The 12593-nt window shown below is 42.8% G+C and overlaps 1 protein-coding gene across 1 annotated transcript; it reads right to left on the bottom strand.

The window, feature by feature from the left end:
* Nucleotides 1–574: 574 nt before the first annotated feature.
* On the bottom strand, nucleotides 575–11678 carry cass4 (Cas scaffold protein family member 4). Its single transcript, XM_083668489.1, has 7 exons — nucleotides 11619–11678; nucleotides 4977–5429; nucleotides 4193–4276; nucleotides 3936–4040; nucleotides 2206–3543; nucleotides 1990–2076; nucleotides 575–1667 (listed from the first exon to the last, which is right to left on the bottom strand). Exons 1-7 carry the CDS (start codon nucleotides 11622–11624, stop codon nucleotides 1251–1253), a joined length of 2490 nt encoding a protein of 829 aa, XP_083524615.1. The 5' UTR covers nucleotides 11625–11678; the 3' UTR covers nucleotides 575–1250.
* Between the last annotated feature and the right edge of the window lie 915 nt (nucleotides 11679–12593).

Genomic DNA, 12593 nt, shown 5'->3' with positions numbered 1-12593 from the left:
ACTAGATGTCCAAAATGAAAGGCATCCATGGGTACTGACATCCTTAACCCCTATGTCAACATTGGAATGATGATTTTAATTTATTTATTTAATTTCAAGAAGAAACTTTAATATTTGCAGGGATAGACAATTACCGGTAAATATGTTTTTCATTATCATAGCCGCACCATGAGACATGAAATTATACCTTTCTCCAAACCCCAGCATACCAACAGGGGGTGCTAGAGTACTATTTGTTGTTGTGAATCTGTGTTGTGTGTCTTCTACCTGCTGTACACTTTGAGAAAAAGTGTACAGTAGTGTCTACTTACAACCTAAAAGGGTTCTTCAGCTTTTGGGTTCTATGTAGAACCTTTTTCGGTTCCATATAGAACCCTTTCCACAGAAGGTTCAAGATAAACCCCAAAAGGGTGTTCTTCAGGTTCCCAGTCGAAGACTGAAGTGAATTAAAAACTGCAGTGAATTAATGAAACAAGAACATTGAAGACCTTTGAAAGTAGTTTATTTATAATATAATTGAAATGTAAAATGTATTCTTTCTTTCTATGTTTTCTATTTCAACAATATGATGGGAATGCACAAAACAGTACTTTGATAGGGTTATTTACATTGGATATACAAGAGGAATAATTGGTAGAAGTTAACTGATCAGATTTGGTATAGGTAAATTGCACAAAAAACAATACACAAAATATTAAAATATTGTATTCAGACAACTATACAAACATTTATTACATTTAATATATACTGTTATACGGAACAGACATTATGCCTGGGTAAATTCCTTTTAGATTTGGCTTTAACTGATGTGCAAGTCTTTATTCAAATCCGCTGATGCTTTGGCAATATTATTTTTGAGCCAATGTATGCTAATGTAATGGAAATTTGGAAATGTACTGTTAGCAATGAAATATGGATTATATCAACAGGTCAACTCAAACCTTCTATAAATCATATCTTCAAAATTAGAACTGCTTATCATAATCATTGTTGTTTTTCCTCTCTAAAACATTACCATTGTAACATTATGTAGCTCATATGCATCCACTAAACCATAGCAAAAAACATCAACTATTGATACCTAAAAAGAGACCACTTTTTAGGCCAGTGAAGCTTCATAGATTGTAGATAGATTGTTCACAACAGTGACAATTCAGACTGATTGATTGCGGTTGTTGATGTTGTCAGTGTCTACTTCACTGAAACTGATAGAGGGCAGTATGCCATTTGCTCTAGAGAACTGGTAGCTCTCAGAGATCAAGCGATATACGAAAGTGCTGTGCTCGCTGGGCAAGCTCTTTTGCAAAGTCCTGGGCCTCCTCCAGAGCCTGTTTGTCTGGGAAGTGCAGCGCAGCCTTCTTGGTGGCTACAGCCAGCTGCTTCAGGAGTGCACACAGGTGGTTGCTCTTACACAGCAGGCTCTGGCTAGCCTCTCTACTGTGGGCCTCCCTGCAGAGGGTGTCCACCAGTCTCTGGCCCACCATGATCACCAGCTTGCTGTGGGAGATGAACTTCTCCGGTGGCTGGCCCTCCAGCAGGCTGCTCACAAACACACTGATAGCCTTTTGTAGAGCACCGAAGTACAGACGGCAGTGCTCTGTTCGTGAGTTTTTTCTGAGTCCATTGACACAGACCTGGGGCTCAGAGGAACGTTGTGTCTGATCCTCCTGTGAAGCAGAGAAGGGGATGAGAGAGGGGAGGGAGGGGGGTGCTTAGACATCCTGTTCCCTCAGGGAAAATCACTTACAGAGGAAGAAATAAAGAAAAAGTTGTGCAGACTACCTGTAATTACAAGGAAAGGACACTAATATCTGGAGCAATTGAGTAGCTTTTGTATGTTTTAGAGCATGTCTTTAAACTGTACCTCAGTATGTATTTGATAGCAAGTTACATGATCAAATATGTCAACAATATGATATGTTTGTTTGTTTGTTTGTTGTATTCTGCACGATGATTATATATCACTTGTGATGGAGAGAAAATATTCACCTGTGCCTTTATGGAACCTCCAGTGATATCTGCCTTAGGCTTTCCCTGTGCTTTCTTCTGTTGTTGCTTTTCAAACTCCTTCTTAGTCTGAAAACATAACAACAAGGAATATAATTGTACATTCTAAATTCAGGGACATAATATATATATGACAATCAATATATATCGTAACAACGCCTCAACTTTTGAAAGATCAATTGGTAAAGGAGCACTCACCTGTAGCTGTACATAGTCATTGTCATCTTCCACGGAGTCATCCCCTTGCTCACTCTCATCATTCCTCTTCTTCATCTCTAACTGACTTGTGGTAGTGGGTTTCTCTGGCTCTCTCTGAGCAGGTCTGAATAGAAGCTTCCCATTGGCGTTCAAGATGGACACAAGGCGCCTTACATCCTCTGGTACAGTACGGGCCACCATGACAAAGCGCTCTAGCTGGTCAGGTGTCTGTGCCTGCCCGGGGTCCTGGGACAGAGTATCGAGAGGCCAGCCAGCCACACTCAGAGCAGTCACAGCCTGCTGCAGGATGAGACCTGAGTCCTCAACGATGCACAGCTGCTTGTAGAGCCTGGCCTGTAGGTTGCCATCATTCAGATGCTGGGCATTACCCTTCACGTCCAGGGCAAAGTTCAGAAAGCATGTGACAGAGCATGTGATGCCCTCAGCTGCAGCCCTGATCTCCTCCAGGTGTTTTCCCAGGTGCTCCTTGGTCCTCCAGCGACTGCTGACAAACTCCATAAGCCTGGGCACCGCCTTGCACACGACCTCCTGGAGCTCCAGCAGCCTGCGGCCCGCCTCCTCCTGGCTGAGGGTGACCTCACGCAGAGGCTCTGGAGAGGAGGAGCTCAGGACCAGGGAGTCACAGGAGCTGTTGGAGGAGCTGGAGGCTGTGCTGATGCGCTGACTGTCAGCTGCTGACAGGTGGGGAGCTCTGACTCTCTCTTCCTCCTCCTCCTCCTCCTCCTGCAGTGACTCTCCACTCCCTGGCCTGCTATGGAGAGAAGCAGTCACCCGGACCATCCTGCCCCGCTGCAACCGCCCATGAGGGTGGTCATACGTTTGGCCAGTGTCTCTCCGGCACTCCAGGGGCACGTGGCCTCTGTGGGAGTTGCTGAGGCCCTGAATAGAAGGCTGCTCCAGGGGTGGTACTGCATACACACAGTCCTCTAACTGATTATGTCCAGGTAGTTTGCTATAGAGGGGAGCTCTCGGCAGCACTTTGAGTGGGTTGGGGTCGTCTTGGGGTGATCGTTGAGATGAGCTGGGTTTTGGTATGTCATAGAGGGACTGTGCTGAGATGATGCTCTGTGAAGGCCAGACACGTGCTGGCAGTGTGTCGTAGAGCTGCCTCCCACTGCTCATAATTTTGGTGGGCATGGTGCCCTGATCATGACCTGGCTGCTCAGGTGACACGGGCACATCATAAATCCACTCTGACTTGCGAGGGTTAGGAAGGGTGTTGTACCCACTTGCCAGTCTCTGTTGGGCCTCAGTGGTTGAGGGCACAGGGATGTCATAGCTCGGTTCCTGGGACACAGATGGTGGGACAGCATACACCTGAGAGGGTATGCAGGTAATGTTGAATATACAGTAGATCACAGACATCACATAAAGGATTTTCAGGGATGGACAATACCATTTCCTAATGAGCAGTGTAGTATACACCTGTATCATTAGTATATACAGTGGATGTAAAATATAATCTGGAATAATATATTTGGATATTTGGCATATTTGAAACTGATTCATGAAAAATATTGACAGCTGTTTGTTGCAGTTCCTTTTTCAAAGACATCAGATGAAAAAAACAGCAGAAGAAAGCTTTTAAAAGGAATTCACTGAGTGAATTAAACCTGTGGTACTACTATACCATGTCCGGTTACCATGGACTCAATGTGATAGAAAAATAAGTAGGGCATTTGTTCACTTGTGAAATGTAAAGTGCATACATTCATACTGCTGCGCCTCATGCTCCCAAGAGTGTCGAAGCTCCTCTCCAGCTCTGAGGTGGGCATAAGGGAGGCCTTCCGTGTCAAAGTCCGCGGTGCTGATACCTGTCATGACATGATTTCTTCAGAACGTTTTTCAACTTTATACATGCAAGATACAAATTCTCCCTTAATTCCTAGTTTAAAAGTGCAACACTGATGAAATATCTTATGGATGCAATACCTCAGACTTATTCATTATGTTTGTAAAGACTCACAGTGATCAGAGAGGCTCGTCTGGTGAGGCTTGGGACATCGTAGACCTCCCCCTTGGGACTGGAGAGTACACTGGGAACCGATGCCTGTTAACAACACAAGCTATAATATTAGCTTGATTGGCTTCACTTGCATCGCTTTGATCATAGATGTGTCCACCTCAGTGACCTCATATATTATCGCCTTTATGAGGATAATGTTTTCTCCCAAACCCCCTAAGTGCCAGAGATCCCCATTATGCATGCATTTTTGCCAATTAACCCAGTTCTATAATTGAAACCATGCTGCTCATTGACTCTTAGATGGCTACTGTAGAGGAGAACAGGCCTCCCCCGGAGCAGGAGAGGAAATGGTGAACATGTGGACAGACCAGTCCCACCCTCAGCTGCACAGGCACCCGCACAGACACCTCTCTCTTTCTGGGGTCCTTGGCAGCACTGACTGCTGTTTGCAGTTAGTGGTGTCTGAAGTCTCTCTCTGCTCTTCTTTTACAGGCCCATAAAGGCCCCATGCTGCATGCCTGTCCCCATAGAGAGGCCCCTGGTCCCCATCTGTAAGCGCTTTTGCCAGCGGGGGCTTCCGAACGCTGCATTTCATACACAGTCTACCTCCCTAATCATGAGGAGAGTTAACACTTCCAAAAGAAGGGGACCAACCATGCTAAGGGGAGCAACAGTCAGATTGATGTCTGCCCTCTTTAACTTAGGCATGTGTTTTTGTTAATTTCTGCATCAACACAAAACCAACCTGTTACTGTATATCTGAGCATAAAAAAAGAAGCCTTACCTTGGATGGGGAGTTGTTGCCTTCCAGTACCTCTGTGCTGTGTTTTAGTGGGGAAGGGACATGAATCTTAGAAGCAGACAAAGGAGTGGTGGGGACCTTATAGATTCTGTCCATGCGGACATAAGATGGGCTGCTTGAGAGTCTGGGCACACTGGGGATTTGGTAGATGTTCTGTGGACTGTCACAGCTTTGAGAGGTTGCTGATTTGGGCTTTTCACTGTGTTTCAGGGAGCCCACAACAGCTCCACGGCCAATCACGTCTCCCTGGGACTTGGCCAGGAGCTGCAGCCGGTTTGCAGGAGCCAGTCCTTGACGTCCATACAGAGAACACTTCCACCATCCACTACTACCGACCACATTCTGGTCCATCACCATGACAATGTCACCCTTTCGGAAGGCCAGCTCATCAGGGCACTCTGCGGTGTTATCATAGAGAGCCTTTGCAAGGAGCTTCTGGAAAAAGAACAGAGTACACAGTTCCACAAGAGAGGTCAGAAAAAGTGCACATAAAAGGTCACTCAGAAAACAATGTGCAAGACAAACTGCCACGACAATAGTTTATATTGCTCAACCTATTTTTCTTTTTCAATGCCAGTGACATTTGTCTCTGTTGTCAACTCATGTCAATGACCATCTCTGGCAGAGGTGTTGGACACAGTCTTTGTTAGGGGAAGACAATGGGTCAGTGCGTAGCTAGGCACTGCTTTGCTGTGCAGCTGTGGTGCTGTGGTCCTTGAAAGTTTCCTCATACAAAGAAGTGGTACTGCGGTTTGTTTCACAATTCAATTGTGTAAATTTTACAAAGAAATCCTTTCAGAGAGCCATGAAGCCATGAAGTCAGACAACAATAAGACAGATGGGAGAAAGCCAATTCATTCTCGGTCTAATTCTAAGATAAGACAAATTCTCACACACAGTACAGGTGTTCTGCAAGAATGGTATCTTTTTATGTCATGTATTTTCAGTTCCTGCTAGTGTTTACCTCTGACGAATAAAAGGAAACCAGCCAACACAAAGCTTCCTCATATAGGCCGAAATATATATCTTCACAATCTAAAAAAATACATTGTGCAGAATACAATATCAAGTGTTTTTTTTGATGGCTTATTTGACTCACTCACAAATCCATTCTTAAACATGACAGATAACTGCTGCCTTTGGAATTTAAGCACACTCAGCCTTTCCCTGGACACACATGCACGTAAATAAATGCACACACACACGTTGCTTGTGTACTTGTTCCCCCTGCACGCGTCCCTGTAAAGCCCATCCCATGTGTTGAGACATTCCACAGTGCCAGCAGTCACCCACTGCCACACTCCGCCGACAGACTCTCCTGAGCTCCTCTGTGTCAGCTCTGACACACATACTGTGTGTGTATATTATGTACATGTATTATGTATGTATTATGTATTATTATTATCTAGCTGTTGGCATTATAGGATAATATGAGTAACAGGGATGGTTGAATGCTTAGAAGCGGGGCATGTGGTACTGCTGAAGCCTACTGCCTCTGAGTGTCTGTTGAATTACTTGAATGCAAAGGCCCTTGTGGTGTGTGTGAGGGGACAGTGGCAGTGGCACGCATGCATGCACGCACGCACGCACACACTTCCTCCCCTCCCCTTCCCTCCCCTCCCCTCCACCCTCAGCTGATAAGTCTAGGCTGCTGGCACTGCCTTACATGGTGCTGCCATCTTTCTGTGGGTGAATCCTCCATAACAAAGGTCCCATTCACCATCAGAGCCTGACACGCTCTGCACCTGTTAGAGTGCAAGCCTGCCAGCCCTCTGGAGCACAGGCCCTGCTTACTGACCACAGCAGGCCACAGGCCCTCCTACCCCTCCCCCATCAAGACTCAGAAAACTCCCCCCATAAGCTTCTGGGTCATGCTACAGTCATGCCAGGCAGCTCCACATGTAAATAGGGTCAGTTGACAGCTTTGCTTCCAACATTCACCTCATTATACTTTCCCTGTGTCACATCATGTTGGCAGCTATCCTCTCTCAAAAGAGATCAGCACAAAACACTAAACTAAGTGTCATCATTCATTTGTGTATTCAACATACAACTCAACGATAAAGGCAATAAAAGATGGTATGTGCATGTTGTGTGTTTTGCATTTTCTATAAGGTCATTACTCATACCGGTATCCAGGCTCAACAAAGTTTCAATCATTTTAATGTAGTTATGATGTCAGTGGTGAGGTGGGGGGATTTCTGCATCAGGGGAATTTGGGTTTCATGTTAGATATCTCATACTAAAAACATAAAACATGTGATAACACTTTATTTTCGGTCTTAAGGTCATCTCTCTCTGTGAATATCTACAATTAAAAAAGGTGAGTAAAAGGGGAGATATTGGCAGTAGTGACCTTAATAATCACTCACTCTCCAAGTAGGCATTATATGATTCTGAATGTATCAGAACACAGGTTTATGTTTTGCTTTCCTGTGTGCCTGTCTCTGTTTATGTCAACGAGTACAGTAAAGAGGGGTCAAATTCAGCTGTGAGTCTTTTGGATTCCTGCACACGCCTGCTTGTGCAGATCAGACTCCGACAGCTGGCTTCAGCACTTTAGCTACACAGCTGTCTCTCTCTCTCCCTTCGCCTCTCCTACTCTCCCGTCTCCTCAACCCTGTTCACAAATGAACACAGTCTGGTCGATCACAAGAATAAAAAAGAAAAAAGAAAAAAGAAAAGTGAACACTACATGAGTTGGTTTTATGTGTGTTTTTATGGGATAACTCATATTAGGTTATGTTTCAGCTTTGGGTTTGGGACTTGTCTTGTTTCTGAGGGAGCTATTGACTGGAAATTGTCTTGCTCTCCACACACCATGTCCACCTCCAAGGCTCTGGCAGAGACCCTCTGGTCAGTGGAAAACAGTGTGGGAACCATTCGGTCCTTACTCATTTTGGCCTCTCACTCTTTGACAGCCTGGGCGTGACCCCAAGGTCAGGTCAGCACCTTGTCTGTTATACGATCAGTGAAATGGCAACGCCAGCAAAGGACCCAAGGAGGTGGGTAGAAAGGTTTTTCAGACAGATGTCAAAGGACTGAAATGTCTACACATGTGATGGTGCAATGGAGAACGCAGTATGGATCGCCCCATTTTCTCACACAGAGATAAACAGTGATATTCAGTATGGCCATTCAAATGAGTATCATATTTTCACATGGGATACTGTTCACAAACAGTAAATATTTAAACAGTGGGGGAGGGTATCTGCAAGACAGCGCATAGTTCAGTCAATTTCTCTTCATATTAGGACAGGAAGTTAGCCTGTAAATGTGTCATATAAAACATTCCCACAGTGGGAGGGAGAGAGAGAGAGAGAGAGAGAATGCAGGAAATTGTTGTTGCCTTAAAATAACTTGTCATGATACGGTATGTAATGTATGAGTAAATGGTATCAATGGTATCAACAGGTATCAATGACAAAATCACCTTTCACACTTTGAAAATACAACCTGATATTCTCATGCATCATCAAATTAAATTCAGTGAACTCATCAATAAAGTGTTTAGGAAATGTTATTGTGTTCAGTGGAAAGTCACTCTTTTAACCCAAACTCCAATCCAAACAAATTGAAGAAGAGGCTACTGAGACTAATTCAGGCTCCACAGTGACAGTCACAGTGACATTGCCCCCCTCCTGCTGCCCTGGTATTTCCTGTATGTGAACTGTTGAGAACTATGTCAGATATCATACACAAACTCAAACGGCTGATGAGAACTTCCTGGGACATTTCATAGACAACCGTGAGCATTCTTAGAAAATATACTGGTTAAATACTCAAAATTGTTATAAGAAAGATTGCAGAATACATTATTTGAGACAGAGCTAAATATGTGATGCTGCCTCAGACATTGATGACATTAGAGAACATTTATAGTGAAGGGCCACCATATAGTGTAAAGTGTAATGTGCAGAGGCCCAGAATGCAGTACAGTATACAGTACTTAGAAGGGAGCAGAGCGCTCTGTGCTTCTGATGCTTTATCTTCTGCTCACCCTCTGGTTTTATTTAAAGGACTTCCTGACCTTCTGCTATTTTTTTTATTTATTTTTACCATGCTCCCCCCACAGTGCTAACCCCTTCCTGCACTGGCCCTATACTAATCTCTGAAACTTATTAGTGTGTGTCAAGCAAAACACCATGACCACCACATTTTACATTTACATTTTGGACACTTCGCAGGCACTTTTATCCAAAGCGACTTACAACACAGCCATATAATAATAGTGTATAGAATTTCTTATGGTTGGTCAGTCACAGCATGTTCTACACAGTGAAGGACATACAGTAGAATCATGATCAGGGTCAAGGACATCTACTCAGAAGAGGCAGATGAAGATTTGGGGCCAAATAAGTCATGCTTATTTCAACTTCCTTGAGTAGGTAGTGAGGAAGCTGATTCCACTTCTCCACACTAGCCTCTAGTTGTGTAACCAACCCCACTCATGACTAACCGTTGACTCCTGCTGTAAGATGTTAAAAACAGAAACACTGTGTTGGTCATTAATGACCCAACATTTCGCATATCCTAAAATAGTGCTAGACAACCAATGACTTCTGATACAAAAAAAAGAACGGAAAAAGACATTGCTCATGACAATTAACCACAAATCAAACTGGTGGGAGCTGAGTTTGTTGAAAAAACATCCACTGAGATGAGCTCATTCTTAGCATTTTATAATGGTGAGAAAATGCTGTGATGATACATTTCCCTTCCCTTGTCTAGTTCTGTGTATTACTGATATGACCCACTTCACAGTAAACACGGCACTGTATTGCAAGATGGAGCCCTTCCCTTGGTCTGGCTCTCTAGGGAGATAAGAATGGATGTTCTCAGGGTACCATACATAATGACATTATGGGTTTCTCTGTGTAGCAAAACGTATGACATCAGTCAGTAACATTATTTTAAGGTCTGTTCATGAGCTGCTAAGCATTATTGCAAAATTATTACATCATCGGGCTGCTTGTTGTTTCATAGATGATTACAGGTCCTCAAAATAAATGGTTTACATTTAAATACAAATAAATTACATTTGATTAATATCTAATTGTTAACAGTTTATTGATGGTTAACAACCTGGATAAAAACTATGATTTACAAACAGTTTATGAGTAGACCTTGAAATATAGTGTTACCTGCAAAGTTTCAGATTGCATTTTAGTATCTGGAAATGTGATACCTAAGAGGTAGTAGTATTAAATATGGATCTAACCTCTGCTATTAACACTTCTTTAACACTTAACTTATGTTTATCATTAGAAATTATTAGTTCCTTATTCTGCAAGTGCTAAGCAGACATTTTCAGAATTACGTACCTGTAACAAAATCTTTGAAAAATAATGCCTTTAACAGCATATAGAAAGTAAGTTAGTAACTTTAAAAAAAAAAAAAAAGATTGTTTTACACCCAGTGATAGTAAGCAACTTAACTACATACTGCAGGCTTTGTACTTATTCACAGAATAAGCACTAAATAAGTGTTGTATATGAATGTTTTACCAATTGACTATAGCAACATAAAAATGGATACATACTGTACTCAGTTTACACCATCTCTCACCAGCTGGGAACTGTGGAACTCCCAAGATTCCACACAACTTCCTGCCATATCCAATCAGGTCTGTGACAGAATGAACCCAGCTGGGGCTCACTAGCCAACAGGCTGGACAGAGGGACACAGGAATCAGTCCAGACACAGGTCCAGTCAATAGCTCCCTCAGAAACACAAAGATGTCTGCACAGGAATCAGTCCAGACACAGGTCCAGTCAATAGCTCCCTCAGAAACACAAAGATGTCTGCACAGGAACATGTGCAAAAACTGCATCCGACCTCTTAATGCTGCATCTTTAACAGTGGAGAATAATAGTGCTGACCAAAATGAAATCATGTATTCAGTAGTTGCATTAACAAATAAAATAATTTATCAGTAGTTATGTTTGAGTGTATGCATGCATTTAACTTTCCCCACTGTTATGAGTTAAGATGGACTGTTTTCGATCAAATGGACCTGCAGTACAGGGAGCATTATGGTTCAGAAACACAAGAATGAAATACATACTCTACAGGATGTCACACAGATCTCAGTAAAGGTTCCTCATTCGCACTGCATGTAACATCAGTTTCCATCGAATTGTATCTGTGAATAACACTGCTTCAAATTTCCAATTGACTCACCAAAGCTTCACAAAATAAGACCACTTTAGAAATGTAGCTTAAACACTCCACTGATCTATTACACTGTATAGCAGCTTGATTTCATATAGCTTCAAAGGATTGTGTCTTAATGAGGCCCATAAAGTCCAATTCTCAGCACTCTCTCTGAGGAGCAACACTATCAGATTACACACAGTAGAGTTGAGGTGGGGGCGCAGGGCTCTGTGTATGGAAATAGTAGGTAGCTGACAGCGCAACTCTAAGTGAAATCCAAGCAGGTGGTCTGCAAGCAAGCATTCTTTTGGACGGGCAACATAACCACAGCAATGAGTAACATCATTTTACAAAATGTTGTACAGGTTACTTTACACTATGCATAGAATTATTCATTTCTGAGTTACTCAACTCATGAAATATTTTACAATCATAAGTTACCAACAATACAGCAGGTGCAACACTCACCTCCATTTCTAAATCTGAGGTCCTCAATATCCACTAACACAGAAATATAATCCGTTCAATAGCCCAATTCAGTGATCCTTACGACACTCAACCATGACTGGGAGTGTGTGTGTGGTGGTTTTGTCCCCCTCTGTCTCACACATATTGTCTGAGCTGTCACTGAGACCCAGACTCTTTACAAACAGGGCGGGGAGACCATGCCTATAGTCATTGACAGACTTGCTTTCCCGCAGTCCTATTGGCTTCTGAAGCCCCCTCTCACAACTGCCCCACCCCCGTCACTCTTCAGCTCCCTCAATTTACTTAGAGAATTTATGGTAAAGCAGAAGGAAGTCAGCTGGTTTTCTGGTTTACTGTCTACATTTCCATCCAATTCTTTTTCTAGCATTTCCCCTTTTTCTCAGTTTCTGTCCTCCACACATCTCAGGGGATTTATTTTGGGGGGGTTATTTGAAAGGCATGAATTCCTAAGCCCCTAGCCTTTGTTGTCAGGACAACATAAAGAGAGAACCATGTCTGAGAAATTTGGATGGGGGTCAGGTTAATGGGGCAATGGGAAGTCTAGGACCTGCCAGACAGTGCACTGGCTAGAAAGATGAAGGGTAATAAACACACAACAAACATTCACGCTCATGAAGCTTTGAGCACACTAAAAATATACAAAAATAAATACGATTATTAATTTAAAAGCCAGGTCATTTGATCCAATGTTAGTTGATTCCTTTTTAACCAACAGAGGGTATGAAAACAGCATGGCTCATCATTTGACCATAGAATTCACATTAACAGGATGCTCTCATGTCAAGAAAGAACAATGATCCCTTAAAGAAAATGATTGCATCTCATTATATAGCAATAGTAACAATCAACCATGACTGTGGTTTTCTGTAAATACTCTTCCGCCACAAGCAGCAACAAGAGAAGCAACTCTGGTGTATAAATGTGGTCAAACCATAGTCGTGGGTTAAATAAATG

This window comes from Argentina silus (assembly GCF_951799395.1).
Source record: "Argentina silus genome assembly, chromosome: 4".
Classification (NCBI taxonomy): domain Eukaryota; kingdom Metazoa; phylum Chordata; class Actinopteri; order Argentiniformes; family Argentinidae; genus Argentina; species Argentina silus.
Note: the sequence above shows the minus strand (reverse complement) of the source record. Positions and strands in the feature narration are given on the sequence as shown.